Genomic DNA, 26419 nt, shown 5'->3' with positions numbered 1-26419 from the left:
TTAGAAAAGACTGGATTGTACGATGTCAACCTACAACATCCCACTGCTTTCTCCCTTTAGTTTGGATTTGGACAGGGTATTGAAGGGTTTCATTATTTCCTACAAGACATTTAGACAAAAACTACAGAAGAGTTTAGTGTTTACTCCACATTTGGCTCTTCCATTTTTACACCAGTGACGGTTTCATGACTGATTTCCTTCGAAATGGGGAAAAAGTCTTCCACGTTTCCTGGACAATTTAGCAAAAGTTTTACAGATCGACTATCTAAACAAACATGCATATGATTAGTGTCTCTAAATCTTTTTTATACCGTACTGCATGTTCATTATAAATTCATATGAATGCTGTTTACATGCTAATGCTAATGCTAATGCATCTGGTAATTTACTCACCATAGTGTTCGGGGGCAAAACTGCGATGAGAGCAGGAAGGCGACAATTATTTCTTTATTTTGTATCATTGATGACTGTCTCGCCGTTGACTGGTGTTTATAAAGAAATTACTCCGACGCTGATTGTTTACGCTGGTTTACTGCTGAGTCGCGCGTAGTTGCTAAGTTACCGTGCGTACTTAAGGAAGGAACGCAAATAGAAACGCAGCTGGGTGTACGGAAAGCTAAATGGGACAAACCAATGTGTAGGTTACTGGTATGTTGTTTATTATATAAAAACATTAATTTGTTCGGCCATTCATTGTCAATCTCTGTGTAAATGGATGCCAGCTAGCCTAGCTGTTAAGTAAACCTCACTGCCGGATCACTTAGCTAAGCTAGCTTAACTAACTGGTTAGCATGCTCGACTGACGAACTGTTGACATTATTTTTAACGTATAACGTTCCCATAGCTTACCGTTCATTTGGAAAACGGGCGGAGCGCCTATGAATGACACATTTCTGCTCCTCGGAAACACCCACCGGATAGTGTCCATGTTTTTCATAATTCACGAAGTCGTTGAACACAAGTTTGTCCATTTTACCATAATGAACATACACTCACATGACAAACGCTCATCCTGGCCACTGTTTGGGAAACTGGGTTGGGAATTAGATTGTGTCGTGGGTTAGTTCAAAGTAAGTGCATGATTTATAGGACAGTCAGTGATCCATTCACTGAACATTTTTTTCCTGAAAGCCTTCACATGATCTGTTATCTCTTGCACGACATGCCCATAAAATAGTCTAAAGATCTACATAATTGTCATTGAACGATCAACCAGTTAAACTGTAGCATATACACAATAGAAATTCAGCAACAAAGCCTGGTATTTATTTACTCGTAAAAATTATTAAAAAAAAAATCAACAGGCGTGGACTCGGAGCTAAGAAGAGCAGGTCACGTGGGGTGCTGGAGCCAATCACAGCTCACTCTGGTGACGTCAGTGTGAAATGGTGAAATAGCGCCAACGTATGCCGCACTTCCAGCAGCTGCTGTGGCGCAGTGGTAACGTTGCCGCTCCGCACTAAGGAGGGCGGGGTTCGATTCCCGGCTAGGGTAATGTAAATGTATGATGTGATGTAATGTAATGTAACGGGCTTAAGTGATGTAAATATATGTACATGATGTAAATGTAACAAGTGATGTAAATGTAGAATATGTATGTAATGTAATGTATCGCGGTTCGATTCCCGGTGTGGGCACCTGAACGTGTCTAAGGAGTTAATTGGTTGCGAGTATTGGACTGGGCTAATGCAGATACGGCGGCCCCCCCAGGACCTAGGCCGAACCAGAACGGACCGAGACCAGACGGAGACAGGACACACAGACTAGACCAGTAAAAAAGCGAACGAGTCACCCACTGAGATGATTTGTTTATGGACTTGATAACTTGTTTTCTTCCTAATTGTAACCCCCCCCCCAACAACAAATGGTTTCGCCCCCCTTGGTTACTGTTGCTATGCCAGCCTGTTTTCTGTTGTCTGAGGTTCGGTAGGAAAATGTCCGGTGATCAGAAAGAAAAAGAAAGAAGAATAAGAAAGTAAAGGGTTGAGAAATTTTCTATAAATTTTTTTCTTAAAAAGGTGGTGACGGTGAATTTGGGACGAATCGAATAGCTTAACACTATTTGCGCGTCGTAACTGCGCCGCCGCAGCGAGGTTGCCAGGTTGGGCGGTTTTCCGATTAAAGATAAAGATAAAGCTTTATAGTCACGGTGGGAAATTTTGTTGTGGACTTTCCAGTGTCTTCATAAAAGGGCTACAACTAGAGCAGGCATAGCAAAACACAGCAGTAAAACTCGATTCATTCAATTGCACATGCCCGTTCACGTCATCATCCAAACACACTTACTACAATAATACAGTGAGGAGCGACACTGAAGCAATATAAAAAATAAGAGTACAACGATTCAGGGTGGAGAACATGGGTTGATGATTTTCTTGTTTAATTATGGCTTGTTGGAAAATATCTTCAAGACCAGGATGTTGGCGGATTCCCATAATCTTCATGGCTGTCTGTATTAGTCTGTAAATGTCAGGTTTCCAAACAAACCATGCTGACATCCCATAGAGCAGTATGCTTTCCACCACAGAATGATTAAAAAAGACTTACATTCCTGCATCCTAGGCTGGCAGTGTCATCAGAAAATTTAAAGATGCATACGTTTTCAGTGTGGCTAATGCAATCATTTGTATACACGGCGAACAACACCGGTGAGCTAACACACCCTTGAGGCGCTCCAGTACTGATGGTTGTGAGTTCAGACAGAGTTTTGTTCACTCTGGCTTGCTGAGTGCGGTCACTGAAAAATAAATGGTACCACCTGATGATGAATGGGTTGACACTGAGCTGATTTAGTAAACTGAGTAGTGTGTGTAGCTGCAGGGTATTAAATGCAGAGTTGAAATCAAAAAGCAATAGTCTGGCATAGGCCTTAGGCTGTGAAGGGAAAAATATGGCCCATTTTAAAGGTTTAAACAGTAGAGGTGGCAGGGGATAGTAACACTGCGTACACACTTTGTTTTTATCAGGATATATGCAAATCTTGAGAATTTCACACAAAATCATAGAAGACAGCCTTTATTAATAGCTGACAAGCACTGGTACCTTGTGAAGTGGAAATGCAAAGTCAAAGTTGATCTAAAATTAAAACAAATACCCTGAGGGAAAAAGTAAATCTTTACATCTGAGCTCCTGGGTCTGATTGATCTAATTTTTGTGGCTCCAATCTTGCAACTCTGCAACATTAAAATTATGAAAAAAAGGACAGTAATACTGTAAAAGCACAGGGATATTATTTGTGGAAAGAAAGGTGCATGTGGACTTGCAGGCCTGACGGCTAACATGGTCACAAATAATTGCCTACAAAGGGGCTATGCATTCAGCAAAAAAAGCACATGGGTTTGTTTCTACCATCTGACACATGCAAGTTCATTATTAACATAGGTCATATTTTAGCGCTGCTTTTACGCTCCATCACCAACTCCAAAAGTAATTTCTTTAGCAGGAAGGTGTTTCTCTTTCACCACCAGCCAGTCCCACAAACTCAATGACCTTTGTTTACTCGGTTTATCAAAGTTTGTTTTGTGAAAACAGCTTCCCACTGACAGTGGTGAGACTGAACATGCAGCGGCGTAAATGAGGTGTAAATTCAAAACAAAAAGCTAAAACCTTTCCAAATGAGCCAGAGTGGAAACTCTGCAGTTCATATTGTCACACTCTTGTTTCTATTAAAACTGAAGTGAGGCTACAAATTAAAATGATGCTTTAATAACATGACTTTATTAGAAGAAGAAAAAAATATATGAGAACATATCTGTTTTTTTTCCCCACTCGACAGCGAGATGAACTTCTACACACCTTTGTTGCTGTGTAAACCTTTAACACCACACAGATCTCTCAATTCTTAGCTCTTACTTCCCTGGATTACACACAGTCACGGGAGAGTTAAATTCAATCCTCAGGAAATTCAAGGTTAAACATTATTTGCCAGTAATGTTCCAGGTATAATCTCAGACACCACTTGATACCTGATACTTTTTATGAACGCTGGGGGCTATCGCCAAAACAAAGACAAGAAAGGGACTGATAATATGAGGGGAATTTATTGGATGAGACATAATTTGTCTCAACATCCACAGACAGATAGAAAGTAATTTGACATTTGTACAAACCTTGTCTCAAAACCAATGTGTACATTCTGTAATGTCTGAACAGAGTTAATCATTTACATTTTAAATTTACATTGTAATGTTTGGGATATTTCCTATATTACTTATAATTTTGTTTCACCGCTGAAAGAGTGTTTTGTGCATCCTACATTTCAAATGGGAATATTTATGCTAAAAAATATTTACTACGCAAGCACATTAATTACACAAAACCTCCTTCATGACACTGTAGGAGCAAAAATAACGAAGGAAATAACAAAAGAAATCAGATAGCTGTAATATAATTGAGTGTGTATGTCATATCTAAGGGACAGAACTATTCTAATTTTTTTATCATGGTTGCTTAATGATTTTAAATGGTTATTCAGGATAAACAATGTTGTTTACTTGATCATGCCTCAGTCTAAAGTAAAAGATTGCTGTCTCAGACTTTTCCCTAATTTTCCACAAGTTGAAATTTGTTCTCAAAACAATGTTTTATGTTTTTATTCATAACACAAAATATTTTTAAGGTTAACATCAGTATGACATGTCTTAAGACAAGTAAGTGAGTGACGCTTACGTCCCTCATACATCACTGTATAAAGCAAAACAGGTGGTGTTTTACAAATTTACAACCTCAAGCATGTCAGCATTTCCATGTTTTCCTTCGTGTGCACCAAATTTTATCTATGGAAAAAACACACCAGTGATCAGCTGCATCTTCCTTTCACGATTGCTTTGCTTCACATCAAATTCAGCTTCAAAAACATACAGCCTGTGAAGTATTCCACTTTCCCTTCTAAGGAGAGGAAATTGCATCAGCCTTTTTCTGCTTTGTGGTTTCAAATGTTGATGTGACGCTGCTAGTTCGATCCCCAACATCTTTCCACAGTATTTAAGTTTGAGCCCTCATGTGAAATTATTCCAGGAAGTCTCGATCTACCTCGGCGCTTTTCTCTGAAATGTCTAGAACACCTGAATGACATTTAAAATGTGCAAAATTGTACAACAACTCAAGCAATTCATCGTCACCAAAAATAATAAACACAACTTAATGTGCATTGTTCTCTATTTATTAAACAATTAAGCTACACATGATCTTAAACAGGTTTTGGTTTTAGTCTACATCTTTACAGAAAGTTTAAAAGTTTAAAAAATCAAAAACACTTCCTGGTGTTTTAGCTGACCTTTGAACCTCTTTGTCTCCATGACAACGGACCAAGCTCCATCCTGTAATGAGCCCAGGCCTTTAAATGCAGTATAACACACATTTTCTTCTTGTTTTAAATTTTTCTGTGAAGTTAGTGGATATAATGATGACATTTTAATTACAATGACAATAAAGCTACTTTCCCGTCCTGTGTTTCCTGAGTAATATTTTGACTAAGTTACTTTTACTTGTGTTGGAGTAATATTTGACAAGGAGTATCGGTACTTTCTTTCCATCTCTGAGTCTCTGAGTTGATGCCTCGGATTTTTAATTGTTGGTAAAAAAAAAATGTAGTTTTATTGTTTTCCTCTAAGCTGCGTTGTTGTCTTAAAAAGAAAAGGGCTCGTCAGTAAAGCAGGATGGCCGCCGCTCACCAGAGAGTCTTTAAAACGGGAAGAGGAGCAAGTGCTTCAAGCCGCCGACGGCTGTCGCAATGAATCATGGGAGCAGAAAGCGCAGAAAACTCACTCAGCAGGTCATCTCCAGTTGAACTGTTTCTGGTCATGTAAAGGCACTGCTGGAAGGCTGAGACGAACTGTCGCGAAATTAGCAAAAGATTTGACCAAGAAGTACTAAAACCCGGCTAGTTCCGGGCCAAGTGGAGGCTGTGTAGGACGGGAGGATAGGCTTGGTGTCACCGGGTGTCGGGGGAGGTTTGATGTTGGACCAAACGGATCTTCACATCGGTGCATGGCCGCAGTAAGCTAACTGTACCTAGCTAGTTGGCTAGCTGACCGCTGACCGACAGCTCGCCCTCCGGTCACATGAAGAGAGTTTGACCGGGGGAGGAGGAGGAGGAGGAGGAGGAGGAGGATGGCGGAGCTCCCGGCGGACTCGGCTCCGCTCGGCTCTTCAGAGGGTTCAGAAAGTTGTGGGAGACAAAATTCATCGGATGAAAACGGACACGTTGACAGTCCGGACGAGACTCTCTCCCCGACATCCGTGATTTACTTCAAGGAGGCTTTAAGCTCCTCCAACCTGCGCTTCGGGAAGCCCGGGTCGGTCTCACCGACTTCCCTCCGACAGTATGACTTCCAGATTGAAAGACTCCAGTCAAAGCGCAGAAGTGAGTGCAAATAAAGTTCCTTTTAAAAGGCCACACCACGACTCTGATAACAACCATCACCTTCTTTTAACTTAGAAAAACACAAACGCGTTTACGCTGTTAGCTTTGCTTTGCTCACTAGCTTGCTAAAGTAGTTAGCTCAGTTTGTGTCTAAACAAACAACTTTCCTCCCCTTTCAAGAAAACTAAGATTACCTCTCATGTCAGTAAATGTCAGATGTCATGTCGATCAGTCAACACAGATGATGATGTTCCTGCTGTTGGATGGTTATGGTTGACTTCAGATGAGCTCAGAAGTCAAACTAAAGTTTTTCACAGTTATTTACTGTCTCAAATGAGCAGAAAGTTTACAGCTTAGTTGCTTTTCTCTCAGATAAACTAACTTTATGTTCTTTTCATCCATAACAGAAACAATGCTCCATTGCTCTATCTCTCTCTCTCTGTTCCTGTATGGAAGTAAATATGTTAGATTTGGGTGAATCTGAAATTGGCTTATCCTGGACGACTAAAACTGGTCACTTGGTTTTTAGCTGAGTAAAATGTTGCCTCTTATCTTATACGTGTTCACACAACAAATAATTTGATTGTGTTATCTTGAGCTCAAGGAAATAGTTGAGCAGTTTTCAAAATAGTAACCACTTTATAGACTAGAAAAGAATAGAGCGTGAATGATACTATCTACTTTGCAACTACTTTTCATTGTTATTGGAATTGTTACGGAAAATTTAGAGTCACCAGTTAACTTAAACATGATGTCTTTGGAAGGTTACCTGGAGGAAACTCACGCAGGCACGGGGAGAACATGGAAACTCCGCACAGAAAGGTCTCAGACCGGGAGACAAACCTACGACCTTCTTGTTGTGGAGCTACAGCGTTCACAACTATGACACTGTGCTGCCCGCAGTTCAAATCTGAAATATTATATTTCATCCAAATGTTTTTAGCACCGGTTATCATCTCAAACAGATACAATACAATTATACTCACGACAGAGATTTGACTTAATTAAGATCTTGATTTAAAAAAACAACAACAAATAAACAAAAACCTTTTTGCGTCTTATCTATTTAACATGAATGCATTTCTTTGATTGAACCAGCTCAACAATAAGAGAGATCCTGTGATGCTGTGATTACCTATTATAGGTCAGCTCTCGTTGGACTTTCAACAGTCCTTTTTCGACGTGTAATAATTGATTTTCAAGTAATAAGTCACTTAAGTTTAAATGTTGACTTTTCTTCATTCTGAGAGATTATTTATTTTTTCAGTTATCCTTACAGTTGTAGCAGCAATAAATCAACACTGACTGATTTGTTGATTTGTAGGTATAGTAATCTGAATTCAATACGATGTGCCCATTCTATAGAAACAGTACTGCTATGTGGGTGTTTTTCTTTTTTCCCGGTCTCTGTAAAGTGAATTGAAAATGTCACAGTAACCATTTACATCCAGGACACTTGGCCTTATCACCCTTGTTGCTCGCAGCCGCAGTGTTCTGCTCTGTTGCTGCAGCCCATTCAATAATTGCTTTGTCAAATAACAAGCCTGTTTCAGGTCAAGGGAAGCTGTTGATGCTTGAGAGACCCATCAGTCCTCTGCTGCATCATTAGCATTGCCTGGGTACTCTGGGGACCCCCACCCCCCCGCCACTTTTTTTTTTTTTTTTTTTTTTTTTTTACGCATGCACCATCTGCTCACGTGACAATGTGTTGCTGTACCCAGCACTACTGTCAGCCATCTTGGTCGACACCCACCCAGTGCATTCACTGCGGTGCACAGGCAGCCCAATCAGAGTGAACCGGTGTGAAGCTGACCGGAGGAGGGCTGTGATTTAGCAGCACGGTGCTCTCTTGCATTTTAAGTTCCCAGTCTGCACAAAAGGGATAACAAGAGGTTGAAGAGGAGGAGGCGGTGGAGGAGGAGAGCAGGGCAGCCTTTCTTCAAGACGGCATTTCACCCAGTTGTAAGAAGCAGGGGAGAAGGATGCAGGCATAAAGAGGAGGAGAAGCAGCAGCCTTTCAAACACCTGCTGTGGGCCTGTTCTGTCTTGGCCTTTTTCTCCCCTTTTGTTTTGATGCTAGTCTCATCCTCTCTGGTTCCCTCTTCTTTCCGAGCTCTCTTCCCCCCCCCCCTTTTTTTTTTTTTTTTTTTTTTTTTTTTTTTTTTTTTTGAGGGGGGCCTTTACTGGCTCCTGGAACAAAAGCTACTACGCCTTTTTCCCTCGGTGGTGTTGGTTTAGCCTCACATCAGCTGAGTCATCATGTCTGATCTGACGCCCCAGAGCGAAACCCCGACTTCCACTACTGACAAGATCACCCAGGCTGCCCGGGAGACTATTTATCTCTGCAACTTTCGCGTGTCTGTCGATGGCGAGTGGCTTTGCCTTCGCGAGCTCAACGACATCTCCCTCACCCCAGACCCAGAGCCGGCACATGAAGGTAATGGGACAGATTAGCTCAGCGTCTGAGGAGGATTTTATTTTATTTTATTTTTTTTTGTTTATGTTTTTTGCAGCCACACTGGGATCTCTGTTTGGGCGTGGTGTTACACAAGGTCCCTCGACACCGCATGGTTCACCTAGTGAACTGTGGTGGTGCGTCCTGTTAGAGCTGTGTCATGGTGGACACAGTTTCAGAGGTGCTGAGAGTCACGGCAGGATGCTGCCTGTAAATAGGGCAGGGATGGGAAAGAAAGCAACCAGGAAGTGCAGGTTGTTTTCTCATGCGGATTTATTGAGCTTATGCTAAATCAGGTTGACAACAATAATTTTATGGCTAATATTTGGTGTCTCTTTCTCCTTTAGCGTCCCTTGAGCCTTAGAAATAAGAGATATGTATGTTGTTTATTTAAAACAGAATTCAACTACAGATTTTTAAATTTGACAGCAGGCACGTGTTGCTTTTAACAGATAAGCATTTGTCGTAGTAGGTGTTGTTGCTGTGGTTTTGAATTTGATGGAAATCAAAATATCTGCTGTGTGCTGATCAATACAACAGATAAGGTTTTATCTGTACAGACTTCCTTATTTGCTGCCACGCCTTCTCCGCACAAACCAGGCCTGCACATAGTTTGTCTAAGAAAAGGAGGCAGTTCAGACTTTTCTACACTGAAGCCCTACAGCAGATTTATGGTTGACTCTGATGATGCTACTGAGGACTATTCAGACTGTTGACGTAGATGGCTCTTCTTATCAAGGGGGGGGGGGTCAATATTTAATTTTTCACTTGGCAGTTGTAATTTTATCCCATCTGATCAAATTTCCTTTTGCTGTCATTTCACTGCAAAATTATGAAAGGTCTAGTTGCTAAATTAAATCAATAATCTTAGTTTTTCAGAAGACATTTATATTTGAACTTTGCACATTCTCCAGTTAAAGGGAAATCTGGTTTCCTTTACTCACAGGTTTTAGAAGTGTTTAACACAAACACTTTTTATAGACTAAATTAGTGAAATAATTTGTCCAGCTTTGATTCGCTCAGGTACTTAAAGGTCTCATATAGTCTAAAGGTAGATGTCTATGTCTTCTTTTAATCATAAATCAGCTTTAAGAAGAAATCCTCACAGTTGGTATTCAGAAAGTGAGCCTTAAAACCAGCCGTCAGGATTTCCTTAAGTTTGTAATGTCTCAATGAAACACTCATCAGCCTGCAACCTGAGTCCAGGCCCAACCCCCTCACCAGCATCCAGCCTCGCAGGATTTGATTTTCTAAATGTTCACATGAAATTTCATTATAATCATCATCATTAACTCTAACGGTTTATTGGTTTGACCTGTTTCTTATCTGATATGCACAAAATCTGAATTAAAGTTGTGTTCCTGTTGCGTTTTTGTAATCAGAGATGATTTAAACAGATCAAAAAATAAAGTATTACTCGTTAACCAGCTGTCTTCTTTCATGAAACCATCCAAGAGTCAAACTGTACGTTGCAGTCGCCTGTAATGTGGAAAACTTCTCAAATTCAATCAGAACTGAGAGTCCTGATCCAGACTGACCCACAAAATGTCAAATCTCCATGTTTGGTACCAAAAATCTGTGAAAATGCAAACAACAGACCAAATGGATGAATGTTTAATGATGTCAACAAACTCCTCGGCTGAAAGCTCCTCAATATCTGTTGTGTACTTTACATGAATAATGGAGGAGGTGCACATGTGTAGATGGATCATACCCAACATTAAGTGCCAGGTGTCCTCTTTACAGTCTCTGCCTTGTTTTAGCCTCGCATGAAATTCATTTCAGTTCTAAGTCATAACACAGATTTTGACTCTTTACAGATATAGAACCCAAGATTGATTTTTCTCTTTGAACAGTTTCATATGTAAAAACATTGATTACATCACTTTCAATTCATTGGATGTTTCTAGTGAAGAAAACATGGAACTGAATAGTTTTTCCCCTGACTCATTCTTGCCGCTGTGTCTGTGTCATCAGTATCGTCACTTATTTATTTATTTTTTGTTTGTTTTCTTCAGATCCGAAGGATCCCATTGCAATCGAAAGGCTTAACTTGATGAACATGGCCAAACTGAGCATCAAGGGCCTGATTGAGTCTGCCCTCAACCTGGGACGCACTCTGGACTCGGACTATGCACCCCTCCAGCAGTTTTTTGTCGTGATGGAGCACTGCCTGAAACACGGGCTCAAAAGTACGTCAAACATCTCTGTTACAGGCTCTTACAGTCACCATATAATTTAATTTGATTATTTTTGTACATATTCCCAACCAGACAATGTTATCATCCTTTTTTCTAAGATATTCAGAGGTCTGTGGTAAACACATTGACAATTTTAAATTAAAGTAGTTAAAGTAATACAACCAAGTTCAATTTATGCTGTGAATGACAAAAAAACTCAGTCCAAAGATGCCTTAAAAGATTTCACTGTCATCACTGACCATCTATCAGATTCAAATCGATGTAAGAGATGTAAAGTATTAGACGAGTCTGTGTGTCCTGTCTGTCCACCAGAATAGTCTCTGGTTAGTTTCTGCTATTTATTTATATCCAGAATGATGACTCAATGACCTGACTTCCTTAAAATAAAACTGTGTCCCCACCATCAGCTAAGAAAACCTTCCTGGGACAGAACAAGTCTTTCTGGGGGGCGTTGGAGCTGGTGGAGAAGCTGACGCCCGAGGCAGGAGAGATCACTGCCAGCGTAAAAGACCTGCCTGGCCTCAAGTGAGTTTTTGCACAGAATGATGAAAAACAGTTAAAAGACACAAGAATTATGTCAGTTAAAAGAAGCCTTTGTTTATTTAAGATTATAATAAGTAGGGTTTTTTTTGTGTGTGTTGTGTTTCAGTTGTTTGATTTCAAGTGTATTTATGTCCCACTCCCCTGTCGGATTACAGAACTCCTTTAGGCAGAGGACGTGCCTGGTTACGACTGGCCTTAATGCAGAAGAAGCTGTCCGACTACATGAAGACCATCATCAACAGAAAGGACCTGCTCAGGTTTTTACCACTCTAAAATGAATCTTTAAACACACATTTAAAGAAATCTCCAAGTTAGATAATGGTCCTGGAAAATCTTTAGAAGCTTTAAAAATAAGGTCTCAATCAGTCTGTCTCAAATTCACTAAAACATGTCCAAATCCCTCAACTTTACATTGTAGTTTATGTTTCAGGGCACCTTTTTTTTTGGCAGTGAGAATCCTTTTTAGTGCAAGTTAAATGAGGTCATTATCCTTTAACAACAATGACAGTATCTTGGCTCTCCTCTTGTAGTGAATTCTATGAGCCAAACGCGCTGATGATGGAGGAGGAGGGAGCCGTCATTGCTGGACTGCTCGTCGGACTCAACGTCATCGATGCCAATCTGTGTATGAAGGGAGAGGACCTTGACTCACAGGTTACTATCACTTCCTCCAAAATAAGACAGACCTACATCACAATGAGGTCAGGACTCAAACAGATTTATGGTGGCTTTAACTTTTCATGCAGGCGAATCTGTTGCTTCAGTTGTCCATAAATATACTGTGAGCTGTGAGCAGGATAGTTTACTTTTAATCTTAAGAATAAGAAAATGAAGTAATTTATGTAAGCACGGGATTTACAGTATAAGCAAGGATTTCAAACTGTCCACAGTTGGAGGGGTGACCTAATAGCCAAGTGGTTTGGGGCACATATGTTCACAGCAGGCGTTTCCTCGGTTCGACTCCCAGCCAGCTGGACTCTCTGCTGCACGTCATCCCCCTCTCTCTGTTCTCGCTCTATCCACACTGTCCCATCATAAATAATCTACCTCATAGTGCAGGTCTAAAACAACCAAACCACTCAGACTCCTCGGCTTCATGCACGATTAGTTGTCAATTCGGGGACGGGGCCAGAGTCTCTGGAAGGACGGGCAGTTTGCCAGGTCGAAGTCAATCCTGCGTCATAATAAACCTCGTTAATTTGAGACTGTGTATTAAACCTTGCCTATCCCAAATTATTCTGATTCGCATGAGCAATGATGCAAAATTTTTATTTATTTATTTTTTCTCACATAAACATCAGTTTCTGTCACCGTTGATTTTCTTTGTCTTCTTAAATGACTTCCACAGGTCGGGGTGATTGATTTCTCAATGTACCTCAAAGATGGTGGACACAGTAGTAAGAGTGCAGAGGGGTGAGTGCTGCTTCTTGACCTTTAACAACAAAACCCAAAGATATCCCGTTTATAAAGGAGGAGAAGCAGAAAATCAAGTGTCTTCTCCCTCTGCTCCTTCAGCGACGGTCAGATCACAGCTATTCTGGACCAGAAGAATTATGTGGAGGAGCTGAACAGACATTTAAGGTTTCACCAAGTCGACTCGCACTCTTCATCTGGTTCAGCAGGTCCGTTAGCTCTGTGACTCAAGTGCTGTTTCTGTCTGTCTGTAGCACGTCAGTAAATGCCCTCCAGGCCAAGGTGGACGCTCTGGAGAAGTCCAACACAAAGCTAACAGAGGAGGTGAGTCTCAATCTGAGTTCAGCCTCGTTTCTGCGTCTCTGTGCAGCCGCTGGCGTTCTTTTCTTTCAAGAACCGTTTTGTTGACTTCTATCCACGCAGCTCGCGGTGGCAAACAACAGGATCATCACCCTACAAGAAGATGTGGAGAGAGTGAAAGAGGAGAGCTCGTATCACCTGGAGTCCAGAAAGGTGATTGGTTAATCAGAAAGCTTGGATGGGGACAGACACATTTTGCTTTTTACTCTTATTTCACGAATTCCTGTTTCCTCCAGGCGTTAAGAAGCGACTCGGCAGCAGACGGACAAGTGCTGGGCGAAACACGCAAGCAGCTCAAAGAGGAAACTCTGCTTCGACTGGTGCGTTTAGGGCTCTTACTGATGATGGATCAGCTTTGAGCAACGATTAGACCCTGATGGTGTCGAGGCACAGAATGCTCTCACAGTTTACTAGCTTATATTTGGCCATTTATTAAGTGATGATGGGACGAGTGAAATAATGTACAATAAAGAAACACAGAACACGTAAAAGAAGGCAAAACAAAGTCAGTAAAATAAATGAAAGCGTGGGAGAATGACCCATGAATGATCTATGAGGAGCCAATAGCACATACAAACACACGGCTTTGACATGGTAATAATCATTATTAGAGAAAGAGCTTGTGTATGTGTGTTGTGTTTTACAGTCAGTTTTACAGTCATTAGACAAAAATATCTTGATATTTCAGTCAGTGTTTATGCTGTTATGTTTTGAACCACAGTCTTGTGTTTTAGTCAACAGATGTGATTGGAGATTAGTTGCGTATAAAAGAAAACTCTGAACTTTATTTTTGACTTTTCCTGCAGTTAGAGTGAGGACCTTAGTCTTTGTGGTTGCGAAGTGCGTGTCTGACCTTCAGGCTGTCGTCTGTGCAGGATGTGGAGAAGGAGCTGGAGGTGCAGATCGGGATGAAGCAGGAGATGGAGCTGTCCATGAAGATGCTGGAGAAAGACATCTGTGAGAAGCAGGATGCTCTGGTGGAGCTCAGGCAGCAGCTGGATGATCTCCGCACCATCAACCAACAGCTCAGCCACAAGTCGCAGGTAAAGCTCTGATCCTGTTCATCATCAGCAGCTGCTGCTCTGACAAGCCACCGCTTCCTCTTTGTAAAACACACATTTTCTCTATTGGGCCCGACACATAAATCCATCATCCAGAAAAGTTTCATGAATATTGATGAAGCAGATTTAATCAGTACTGTGTTAAATGGTAAATTCACTGCACTTTGCACTCACATCAAATCCACTGAACATCTGGATGCATTCATTTTCTTTGCCATCACCACGTCACACAATATGAGTGTGTCTCTGCGTTGCACTCACTGGATCGAGTTGCACAATTGGCTGCTCAACGGCATGTGACCAGTAAAGACCAGAAAACCTGTGCAGGCATTGGTTACATAGATCCAGACTGTGGTCCTCCTGTAGGTGACCTCCGTTCTAGACTTTCTCCAGACTGCCAGCATGCACGATGACATGAGCTTGAGGAGGGACACCTCCTGACTGACAAACGTGTCATCTTCCTCAGAGTGCAGACGCCAGCTCCAAACAGAAGAGTGAAGTCATCGCTCGCCTGGAGGAGAAGATAAACCAAATGTCAGGGACTGTAAAACAGCTGGAGACCAGGTGAGGACACACACACACACACACACACACACACACCGCCACAGATTTCTTTTTTAGGAGAATTAACTACACACTAAAATTAGACACTTGAGTTGCAGTGAACTGGTATCACTCACTTAAACATCTCCTGCCGTCCTGTTTGTCATTTCTCCCCCTTCACTCTCATTCCCGTTATATTTTCCTCTATCATTTATTTACCCTTTGTCTTCAAACCAGTGAGAAACATTTGGTGAAACAGGCCAGAAACCTGAACTCGGCTGCAGGGAAGCTGCTCCAGCTGCAGCAGTAGTGGCGCCCCGCCCCCTCCCTGCTCCTTGACTGCTTTCATAAACCTGAATAAACATACAACCCTGCCTAATATAGAAATAACCAAACTAGGATGTTATCTTTTTCTGTACGATGCTCCTTTGTTGTTGAAAATAATAATAATATTAAAAAAATCATCTTCCCACGACCTCCTGCAGTGGCTCTCCAACATCAGCTTTGAGTAGTGTGGACTGAACCGATCCTTTTCGCCCTCGGTCCTTGTGTTCTCTGACAGATGTGTTCGTCACATCAGGGTTATACTTTCATTTGGTAGGCATTTCTTAAAAACACCCCATTAAGGCTTTATTTTTTATTTTATTTAACTTTTTTCGGCAAAGACAAGGCAAGTAGACAACGGTGGCATTTTTAGGATGGTGGTTTATGTGCCAACAGAGACATCCTGGATATTTTGGGCTGCAGTGAACTTCATGTAATATTATCATGGTGAATTCAACCAACACCAAAGAAGGTGCTTTATTCATTCTCCACCAACAAAGACTGACCGATTCTGAACTGAGGTTGAGGGCCTGATCCAGGAACTATTGATCCACATTTGCGTGTCACAGGTCAGGACAGGAGCAGGGTAAAGTCAGAAGAAAAGGGCAAAATTAATTTATTAATTTTGAATTGTATGTGATCATAACATTGGTGTAAACTGTAGTAATCATTAGGCTAATAAAACAATAAACAAAATGGCAGCCTGCATCATCTTCTTTGGCCAAAGTCTCCTTTGGTGGTTTCACTCTTTAGACCTTTCTTTTTCTTTTTTTTTTCCCCTCTCCTCTTTCCAACTATGTTTTTTTTTTTTTTTTTTTTTCCTCCTCCCATCAAGTTATCATTTTACCATGAGTTTGTGTTAACCCACTCGCCCCACACCAGATGCAAACAGACGGAGAAGGCGAGGGATCTGGCCGTAGAGGCCAACCGGCTCTTCAAACAGGAGTTTGGAGACAAAATAGAAAGTCTGCAGGTGGAGGTGGAGCAGCTGAGGAAACACAGGTAAAGTCTTTCTACCTTCTGTTTTCAGGTTCATCGTTAATCCGGCGCATCAGCGAGCCGCTCTGCCGTTTTCTTCAGTGAAACTGCAGTTTATTTTGAGCTACAGGACCCATTACAGCATTAAATAGATATGCAGTTTTACCCCAGAAAAGAGCGTGTATGTATGTTACTGAGGCGCTGTGACATCACAAAGTTCAGGAAGTCTCAACAGCAAATTTAAGGGCCGCTTTGTGAATATTGAAATATTGGCTCTGAGCATTGGAACTGTGATACAGAACCTACATCTGATTTAGTCAAAGTACACAAAGGTCTGCCTTTTATAAATATGGGACCTTTAATACACTGCAGAAGATCATAACATAAAAAAACAACCACCACCAAACAAACTGCAGTTTCCAGCCACGAATGTATGTATGTGTGAGTGAAGAGGCGGTCGAGAGACACGAACAGCGAGGGGAAGTTGGTTTCCCAATTTATTGACAACAACAACAACAAAAAAAAGTGTGTTTAATACAAACGGTAACCTTTTAGGATGCAGACAGATTAAATGAGATTCCAACAGCTTCATGTCTTTGTTATTGTTACAGCAGCTGTTGTGAAACATTAAGCCTCTGCGCCTCCGCAGGCCTGATGGCTCCTGTCAGGAAGATGATGTTAAAGTCCAGGTGGAAGAGTTTATTCCTGGTTTTACTGAGGATGATAAACACTACTTGTGCCTTTCAAGCTGAAACATGGCTGCCTCCTGAGATTTGACCTTTTCGTTTCCCTGCATGTGATTCTCAAGGCCCTGAAACGGCTTTAGATTCTGTTAATGCTCAAATTAGAGAAACGGATACAAAGGCAAGGCTGCCCTCTCGCTCCCACGCAGTAAGTTCATCTTACTGTGCTCACAAAGATAGTCGTCACTGTTGAACTAAGAAGCCACAGTGGAGCAGGTGTTCGACAGCTGTTGTATTAATCATACACAGTAGTTTTATTTCCTCAGAAACTAACCAGCACTCTTCAGCTCAGTCGGTCAGTAGACAGAAACTTAGATGGCTTTTTAACAGATACATTTTCCTTTTAAGTGCTTTAATTTTTCCAAAATCAATAAGTTGAATTTAAATTCCTCGTATTATGTGGAGGAAACCTGGGACCTCTGGGGCCCCTGACGGTTTTGGATTTTAGAGCTGATGGTGTCATCACTGTGATCTTTGTGTTGTTTCAGGTCCAGTCTGGAGCTGGAGCTGAGAAGAGAGCGAGAGCGAGAGCAAAGGGCCGAGCATCATCGGAGCGTCGCTTCCAGACAGTCTAGTACCCATCAGAGGGAGAGGAGGAACCCGGAGAATGTACCCAAAGTAAGTTTGTGCCAAGTTCAAGAACCGTTCAAAGCCAAGATGGCGCCGCTCACGTCACCGTGTCTTCTTCCAGCAGCGTCTCCCAGAATCCCCATCTGTGAAAACGGAGGCTGACCAGTTACAGAGTGAACAGGAGGACAAAACCAGCCTGAGCTCCAGTCTGTAAGAACTTCAGCCCCCTCTTTTAGAAACATGACAATGTGACCTAGAAAACCTCAAATCCTGACGTTTTTTTCTCCTCTTTTCAGGTCTCTGTCGCATCATGAGGACGAGCAGGTGAAGAATCATCCGATTTTATTATTATGAATAATCAATATTCGAAGCTGTAACCTTCATTCAACACAAATATTGAATGACAACAATAAAATGTTTTGCTGCATTTTTAAACCGTCATGGAGAAATTATTACTACTACTATAATTATTCATTGTGGTCTGTTCAGCGTATCTGCTGCTGCAACATAATTAAGAAACGTCTAACTGATGTGGCTGACAAACAAAACATTTAACGGCTGCTTCTCTGCAGGACGAGTCCTTCGTGGAGATCAGTCACCCCTCCATGTGCTCCATGTGTGAGCAGGACGACTCCCTCCTGAAGACCAAGGTACTGAAGCTTTAAAACACGCAAATATCATTCATCCAACGCAAATGATCACACTAACATTTCAGTAAAGGGAAAAAAAAAAAAACATTTTGATTGACAAGTGTAGAAATAAGGAAAGTGATCTGTAATCTGTGTTTAACATCTGGTTTCACATTCAGATGGAAAGTTTCCACAATTCTGCAGAAATGTAGTCTTCAGTTCTCTCTTTTTCACTCAGTTACAGCACCGAAGACCTTTAGTTTCTGTTCAGTCATTAACAGCCATCAGAGAGGAATTTTTCCCCACAGTCAAGAACATTCATTTAGGTTTGGTTTTTTGTCTCCATGTGAGTCAAACACATGAGCTCTTTGAGTTTCTCAAAAAAAAAAAAAAAAAAAAGGCACACAGCATCAAACAGCTTTTACCAGAAGGTACCGTCAAAAATGGTGTTTTGTTTTTTTTTACCTGGAGCTACAAATACACATTTTAAAGACACAGCTGGCATTTTTTTTTTCCTTCCTGCAGAAGCAGTGTAAAAACTGCAGCATGGTTTTCTGCGAGAGCTGCGTGTCCAACGAGCTGCCGCTGCCTTCCTCCATCCTGCCAGAGACGGTGTGCTCCGCCTGCTACTCCCTGCTGCTGCAGCAGTACGCCTCAACGCCGACATGAGGCGACCCGGACGCCTGGACTGCGGAGGCTTTGATTTGTAAAGCTGGCGCTGCAGAAATGCACTTTTCTGACTTTGTGGTTTTAAATGTGGGAGTCAGCAGTGTGCAGGTTTTTATTTCTGCCAAATCTTGTTGTGGTCATAAACTCTCGCTTCTGTTTGAAAGTGTGTGTTGAGCTGCTGTGGTTTTTTTTTTTTTTTTGATTGTTTTTGTTTTTTTTTATGGAAGCCTGCACAAACGCTGACCTTGGTGGTACCTGGTTGGACATTAATGACCAAAAAAAAAAGACAGGAAAATCATCTCATGAGTGACTCCACAGTGTCCACTAAGTGGATCACTGATATGGTCATTATTTTTTTAGCCTCAATTTTTAAAAGATTTCAATCACATACAAATCAGCGTCTGCGTGATTAATGAAATTTTACTGCGTGAGGCTCAAGATTCAGGGGAAAACTGACAATCATCAGACTTTTGACCAAATACGATGATATAACACACATATCTTCAGTATTTAAAGCTTTTTACAACTACAGAAAATGTGTCGAATAGGTTTAGGAAACTGTAGAACTAAGACCAGGAAAAAGGCAAATATTTGTTACACCACAGTGTTGTGGTGAAAATGTTTAGCATTAATCTGACATATCTAATCCCCCCAAAAGATGAGTTCAAATTAAATATGTTGATTTGCTTTCTTGTCAAGTGTAGGAGATGATTAGCTTAGCTTAGCATAAAGAACGGAAATGTAGCGAAACAGCTAGCCTGCCAGACTTCTCTGATGCTTCTAATAACAAACAGGATGTAATTTATTCTCATGAATTCATAAAACAGTTTGAGGATTCAGAGGGAAACCTGGGATCATATAGAAACAGCTAGCAGGGCCCTGTCTGACAGAAACACGTTACATCTGTCTCAAAACCAAAACAAAGAACATGTACACGTGTGAAGTTGGACTGCTGGAAGATAGCGTGCAGCAAAAGGTCAGAGGTCAGATCTGAATGTTGGCATGTTAAACGAGTCGACGTGCTAGTCCTTATGCTAAGCTAAGTAGCATCATATTTACTGTGTTGGCACGAAAGCAAGGGAAATATTTCCCAGAATGCTTTGCGTTTCCTAGTTTACAGAACTGGATATTGTGGGTGTAGTATTTCCTCACTGGCATTAACAAGTCGAGTTTTTCTCCTCAACAGTGCAGCATTTTACCTTTTCTGGGCATCTTAGCATATTAAAGCACTTTGACAGGCCTTGGTTGAAGCAGGCGCATCTTTATAGTGGCTTCTTTTTTTTTCTTTGTTTTCTGTGATAAAGAAGTAAAAGCTGAGCAAATGTAGTTTAACCTGTCATGTTTTTGTTATTGCCAATTAACACGAGATGGAGAATGCTTCATAGATCGACAATAAACTTTTATCAAATTTTACCCGAAGAGTCCAGAGAGTTCACTTTTCATTGATTCCTTTGACTGTGTGTGCCAAATCACAAAATCCATTTTCCTTTACAAGGTGAACTGAATCTGTTTTAGTTTGTTAGGTAAGTAAAATATAAAAACAATCATCTATTGCAGAGCAGGTCTAATATTCGATTGCAGCTGGAATTCAAAATTGAGCAGTCGACATCTTAAAAGGTGAAATAATTTAAACGAGCTGAAACTGATTCTCAAACTGCATCAACATCAGGTTTCACATTCACAGTGAAAGTTCATAAAATTCTGCAGAAACAATCCAACTGATGAGAAGTTTCAGTTCTCTTTACTGAAATTCACACAGTGCAGAGGATTTGAATGATTCAGGAATTAAATAGCATTTTTTCTTTTTACAAATTCATTTTTAATTAGTCTTTCTGTCTTTCCTCTCTCTGGTCTTTATCACAACAAAAGTAAGAGAAATGATCTGAATGTTTCTGATTTCAGTGATTATCAACCAACACCAAAGTTCTTTCTCAACTCTAAATCTTTAGTGATGTAACACAGAACAATTATAATTCTACCTCCTGGTAAATAAAAAGGGGGTCAGTTTGTTCCTTTGACAACAAGGATATTTATTTGAGATTCAGGTCAGACCAGAAAATAAATATAATGGACCTGTGTGTGTGTTTGTCATCCGTGCGTCAGCATTCACCTGCCAGAGAAAACACAACGTGTTAAATCCCATTTAGAGTGAAAGTAAACAGAGAAGAGCAATATCAACCACATCTGTCTGTTTAATTCTACCAAAGAAAAGCAGCAAAGAGACAGAATTATTGTGTTGTTTGTTCCATTAAGATGATTTATCATTTCAGTGATCCCGCTCAGACAAACCACTTCACTGCTGTGTTGTATGTGTTTGTGTGGCGCCATTGTTGACCTGCTGTAATGTGTTTGTGTTGCGAGAAAGAGTTGACAGAAAACTTGATGTTGGATTTTACTACATTTTAAATCCATTACTATTTTTTTTGGCAGAAATGTGTTGTGTCTGCACATGAAGCCAATAAAAAGAAATCTGTTTATATTTAGGCTGGAAGATGTTTCTCACCTGCAGTCTGAGTCTGATGAGTTCAGGAACAACTCGATGTATCTTCCTCCTGAAGAAACAAACAAAAAGTTCGAATGAGTCAAATCTTCACTTTTATTTAAATATCTGCAAACTCAGGAGCAGTTTCCTTCCCAAATACCTGATCTGATCATTTCTCCTACAGATAAATTCAAATCAGCAGCTGATATCGAGTCCTGCTTTTTTAAATAGGCCTTGAAGTCTCACCTATATACATTCTGTCTTTGGACATGGCGGTCACGGCGTCCTGGTGGCAGCGGAAGTAAATGTCAGCCTCGCCGTTCGGTTTCCCGTTGGGGCCGTATTCAATCAGGATCTTCGACACGACCAGAGGAAAGAAGAACTGCAGGAGAAAAGACAGACGCTGTGTAATCACGTCCTCTAATGCAGCCGAGCCATCGGCTTCAGCATCTCACTGCTGGAGTGTGTGTGTGTCGTCAGCTTCATCTTTACCTTCATGATATCTTCTCCGGACGCCTGGAAAGGAAGACCTCTCATGTGGATGTAATGGAGCTCTGAGCTCTGGGAGGATTGTGGTGGAGCAGAGAGATCTGGATCAAAAAACAAAAGCAAAACTTGATGATGGTGTTAATAATAAAAAAGCGGTGATGTTATTAAATGTGAACACAAATAAAGACTGACTAATTGATGATCATGCTTTGTACCAGGTCTGGGGCCAGTCTGAGGGAACGCCGAAGTCGTCGTCTTCCTCCGCCTGCTGGAGTAAATCTGATCCGTCCTGCTGGGAAACACCTCGATGTATCTGCAGAGCAACAACAGAACATGAAGCAGCTCACGGTGACTCAGGTTCTGCTGTTCGTTGTGAATGTGCGTCAGTCGTGTCCTACCGGCTTCCTATGACCTCTCTGTCTCTCTGCAGAGCTCCAGCTGCAGATTCCTGAGAGGAAAACTGCACAAAGGCCTCGCCGGACTTTCTGCCCCTGTAGTCTGTGACGAAGGTGATGCCGTTCTCTCTGATATCCAGACCTGAAAATTATAATCATGAAAAGGCACATTTAAAGCGCTACACCTTATTTTTTCTGACAGACATAAAATGTGAATTTGATTAAAATTTAAATTTAAAACCAAATAATCACGATACAGAGTTGCAGTCTACCTGAAAAAAACTGGGTGACGTCGGCCTCGGTGCAGGAGAAGGGGAGGCCTCTGAGCCGGACCACCCAGTTATCAGCTGTGTCCTGGTGGGTCTTCTTCAGGATGGCTTCAGCAACACGGTTCGTCACTTCGTACACTGCAGAGACACAGAGCAGGACGTGAAGCAGTAATTTGTAAATTTAACAGAGGATCAGAGGTCATGTTGTATTTCAGCAGCGAGACGAACCTTCGACGAAGCGCGGGCCGAGGTACTGCCGGTGCTTCTCCAGAGCTTTGCCCACGTCCGCCTCGTGCTCCATCTCGATGAAGGCTCGTCCCGACGGCCTCCCCTGGGCGTCCACGGTGAGGTGGATCCCCTTCTCCCCGTCACGGATCCTGCACTCTGCACCCAACACAGCACGCACAGTAGAGCCAACTTTAGATTTAACATTCAACAATAACATGAATAAACTTCCGACCGTAGTCAGCTCAAAGTAAACGGGTGATTAGAGAATAATTTAAATCCGCTTCTGTTAGTCTGCATTAGTCTCACCGGAGAAGAACTGCAGGAGGTCCTGAGCCGAGCAGGACCAGGGGAGACCTTTGACCTGCACGATGTAGAACTCCTTCTCCGGCTCCTCGTACGTCTTATATTCAGGCAGCGGCGGGTACTCTTCCTCAGCGGGCGCTCCTGTCTGGAAGGCAGCAACAGACATGCTTTGTTGTGTTTTGTTTACATCTTCTGTGCCTCTGTGTGTTTCTCTCTCTCTGTGTGTAAGCTCAGGTCACAGGCAGCCCCTGGCTGAGTGTGTGTGTGTGTGTGTGTGTGTGTGTGTGTGTGTGTTAATCTCAGGTCACAGGCAGACCCTGGCTGAGTGTGTGTTTGTGTGTGTGTGTGTCTGTGTATGTGTTTGTGTTAATCTCAGGTCACAGGCAGACCCTGGCTGAGTGTGTGTGTCTCTGTGTGTGTATGTGTGTGTGTTTGTGTTCATCTCAGGTCACAGGCAGACCCTGGCTGAGTGTGTGTGTCTCTGTGTTTGTGTTAATCTCAGGTCACAGGCAGACCCTGGTATGTAAAATAAAAACTCTCTCTTCAGTACTTCTAAACGCAGCGTAATGAATCTGGCAGCATTAGACCCAGACCTTCTGGGGCCGGACCGGACCGGACCGGGACTCACCTGTCGGTCCTTCGCCTCGGTACAGAAGCCGAGCCGGCTGCTCACCAGAGCGGACGGAGGCTGGCAGAGTCTCCGCTCGCAGCCCGTCCGGGTCGGCCTGTGAAGGAATCCGCAGCGGGTCGACAGCCGGACCGGGGCGGCTGCCGGTACCGTCAGCCGGACCGGGACACACCGCTGCAGCAGGACCAGCAGGGACCGGCCGCTGGCCGACATGTTGGCTAGGCTAACGCGGCTAGCTTAGCAGCACGGATCTCCGGGTTTTTGTTTGTTTGGTTCGTGTTGATCTCTGAATGGAGGCCGTTCTGTTTACCGGCGGACGGGTTCGGTGAAGTCGGGAAGTGGACGGACTCACGTGGGTTCAGTCAAGGGCAGAGTAAAGAAGTAAAGCTGGCAACGGTGGACTGACAACGTCCGGTTGGTGCTTTTCAAAATAAAAGTGATAACAGGAACTAGACAATTTAATCTCGATCATCAAACAAAATTTATAAAAACTTTAAAGACCGCTTTCTGCTTTTGTTCTGCAGTTTAGTGGAACATTTTCAATAAAACAATAAAACAATCTCAGAAACAATACCTGAAATAAAAGACTACACTAAATCATGTGATACATAAGTGATTGCAGATTTCAAACTTGAGAAACATTTGCAATCTATTGAACTTAACTGTTGACATTTAAAAACAATAAAATTATATATTCTTTCCCAGACAGAAAGGGACAATAAATGTAATTTTGGTTGAACATAAACTTACAAAATGAGTTAATGTGAATAAAGCCAGCAAAATGTTGCGTATTTGTGATCTTAAACTTTAAACAACCAGCTTTATAAAAAAATGAAAGAAAAAAGGGCATCAGATGGCAACTTGGCTGATTTTTTTCTTTATTGTAATCATGATGTTGACAAACCACATGAATATTATTATTAATAGTAGATTTGTTTCAATAAAAACTAAAGAGCACATGAAGATCCTCAAATACCCGCTCAAATAACAGCTAAAACTTCTTTTTAAAAAATATACTTCTGATCTGCATATAATATCCATCTGATTTCACCATGAAAGGCACAAAGACTTCTCTGATTGTTTGGTGCAGTCAGATTTTAATTAGAAGGCCACACAGGAAGTCAAATTCGGTCAGATTCTTAGAAACATGACGTTAACTCCCCTTACTGATGTACTTCCTCTCTCTGGGTCAGTGGTTTTTGTGCACTGCCATCTAGAGCTTAGGATGGTGTGTGTGTGTGTGTGTGTGTGTGTGTGTGTGTGTGTCATATCAACAGGGTGATATGACAACAGGGTGATATGACACAGTCACACAGAGGTGCTTTAATTCAGTGTTACAGCAGAGATGTTTATCTGATAGTGCTGAGTCCTGTGAATCAGCACACTGTCTCCCACAACATCACACACTAATCTGCCTCAGAGATCAAATATGTCCATTTACAAGTCAATTTTTGGTTCCAGCTGCAGCAAGAGACAGTTCTGATTCTGAATATGGGAGATAAAATGAAAGTTCAATCATGTCCAGGGCAAAAGTGACTATTTTCTAGAAAGGAATATGATAGTTGTATGTATATTATGTGAAATGCTGCTGCGGTGGGATTGAAATGTGAATGTAGTTTAATATCCAAACTGTGAATCATTTTACATCATTAAAATTTACATATCTGGTCAAATACACAGCTCATTAAATCAGGGAACATTTGTCCTACACTGGGACAATCACCTGATTATAATTAATCATTGATCCAACACTGTCTGCATAAAATATCAGGAAACTGGGAAAACATGTCCGACCTGACTCATGTTGGCACGGTGCTTCATGTTTTGTTTTACCAAATGCCAAAGACTTTGAGTTAAAAGTGCCATAAATCAGATAAAAACACATCTTGATTCAGTGTGTCATCAAGTCACTTCAAAGTGAAAACCAACAGAGACAAATAGAAAATTTGGAGATTACTGAACCTGGAACGGGCAAACATTTGAAGATATTGCTGGTTGATATATCAGCCGACAGAGCAGGTCTTCCACTTTGATCCCTGCTTGTTAGACCAGTGCCTGGTCCAGTGAAAGGCTGCTTGTTAAGCACTTTGCATGAGAACACTACATGAAACCAGGTTTTTGCCTGTGGACTCTTTGCTAAACTGGAAAACAAATGGAAGACACATGGGAGTATGTCTTTGTAACAGAATGATCAGAAACAAACAGAAGGGATGAAATGAGGAGAGACTGTGTGAATAATGTGCAAAGAAAGAGCGAAACAAAAATCACACAGCGAGAATTGTGCAGGATGAGGTATGTGGGGTGGGGGTGGTCTGGCCTCCACACAGCCCTGCTCTCAACAGGATGGAGTTAGTCTGGGATTACACGAAGAGACAGAAAACAACCGTCCGAGATGCAAGGTTCATTTTCCTGCTCGTACCGGAAACTGGTCTCTTCTTCTTCTTCTTCTTCTTCTTATGTTTGCTTTTTAAAAAATGCTGATGAATCACTGGTATTCATTCTGAAAGCATCCACTGGGGCACTTCAGCAGCAGAAACTGACCGATGGAGGGCCGTGGATCCACGCCTAGGGAACTTTCTCTGCAAAATCTGAAAAGCATAAAATCAGTCGTTTATAAACGGACTCAAAGACTCAAAGTTTTGCCTTCAATCATATCTGAGTGTGCATTTAGCAGAGGACAAGTTTCCAGTCCATCACAGAACTGGTTAGTCACTTTTTCTCATGAAGATCCCTGTGCAAATACAAATCCTTCCTTATGTGTTCAGTGAGTAA

General features: G+C 41.7%; 2 protein-coding genes across 6 annotated transcripts; one reads left to right on the top strand and one right to left on the bottom strand.

Annotated features, from left to right (window-relative positions):
- The first annotated feature begins 5766 nt into the window (after positions 1–5766).
- Positions 5767–20266, top strand: rufy3 (RUN and FYVE domain containing 3). Of its 4 annotated transcripts, none has more exons than XM_029511122.1 (18): positions 5768–6364; positions 10838–11011; positions 11428–11545; positions 11719–11820; positions 12094–12217; positions 12912–12976; positions 13079–13144; positions 13231–13300; positions 13400–13489; positions 13573–13656; positions 14212–14379; positions 14864–14961; positions 16147–16266; positions 17474–17603; positions 17680–17765; positions 17852–17879; positions 18128–18205; positions 18710–20266. In XM_029511122.1, exons 1-18 carry the CDS (start codon positions 6112–6114, stop codon positions 18851–18853), a joined length of 1998 nt encoding a protein of 665 aa, XP_029366982.1. In that variant the 5' UTR covers positions 5768–6111; the 3' UTR covers positions 18854–20266. The 4 variants fall into 4 exon arrangements, with proteins under 4 accessions (XP_029366983.1, XP_029366982.1, XP_029366981.1 ...); XM_029511121.1 differs by having other exon boundaries at positions 17677–17765; XM_029511123.1 differs by lacking the exons at positions 16147–16266; positions 17474–17603; positions 17680–17765; ... (1 more) ...; positions 18128–18205; positions 18710–20266 and adding an exon at positions 15178–16031 and having other exon boundaries at positions 5767–6364.
- A 563-nt stretch (positions 20267–20829) lies between these two features.
- Positions 20830–24022, bottom strand: grsf1 (G-rich RNA sequence binding factor 1). 2 transcript variants are annotated; one of them, XM_029511253.1, is made up of 10 exons: positions 23648–24022; positions 23023–23164; positions 22717–22872; positions 22492–22626; positions 22223–22361; positions 22040–22137; positions 21828–21925; positions 21582–21717; positions 21357–21405; positions 20830–20963 (listed from the first exon to the last, which is right to left on the bottom strand). In XM_029511253.1, the coding sequence occupies exons 1-10, from the start codon at positions 23858–23860 to the stop codon at positions 20960–20962; spliced, it is 1170 nt and encodes a 389-aa protein (XP_029367113.1). In that variant the 5' UTR covers positions 23861–24022; the 3' UTR covers positions 20830–20959. The 2 variants fall into 2 exon arrangements, with proteins under 2 accessions (XP_029367113.1, XP_029367114.1); XM_029511254.1 differs by lacking the exons at positions 20830–20963; positions 21357–21405 and having other exon boundaries at positions 22017–22137.
- Between the last annotated feature and the right edge of the window lie 2397 nt (positions 24023–26419).

The sequence above is a fragment of the Echeneis naucrates genome, chromosome 9, assembly GCF_900963305.1.
Source record: "Echeneis naucrates chromosome 9, fEcheNa1.1, whole genome shotgun sequence".
In the NCBI taxonomy this organism is placed as follows: Eukaryota; Metazoa; Chordata; class Actinopteri; order Carangiformes; family Echeneidae; genus Echeneis; species Echeneis naucrates.
The sequence above is the reverse complement of the archived record's forward strand: the minus strand, read 5'-3'. Positions and strand labels throughout refer to the sequence as shown.

Coding starts and splice junctions, on each gene's coding strand:
- rufy3 (XM_029511121.1), top strand. CDS start 6,112: ATGGCGGAGCTCCCGGCGGACTCGGCTCCGCTCGGCTCTTCAGAGGGT. Junction 14,962..16,146: donor GTAAAACAGCTGGAGACCAG/GTGAGGACACAC, acceptor GCCCCACACCAG/ATGCAAACAGACGGAGAAGG. Junction 16,267..17,473: donor GAGCAGCTGAGGAAACACAG/GTAAAGTCTTTC, acceptor GTGTTGTTTCAG/GTCCAGTCTGGAGCTGGAGC.
- grsf1 (XM_029511253.1), bottom strand. CDS start 23,860: ATGTCGGCCAGCGGCCGGTCCCTGCTGGTCCTGCTGCAGCGGTGTGTC. Junction 21,926..22,039: donor TCAGACTGGCCCCAGACCTG/GTACAAAGCATG, acceptor TTTTTGATCCAG/ATCTCTCTGCTCCACCACAA. Junction 21,718..21,827: donor CCGGAGAAGATATCATGAAG/GTAAAGATGAAG, acceptor TTTCTCCTGCAG/TTCTTCTTTCCTCTGGTCGT.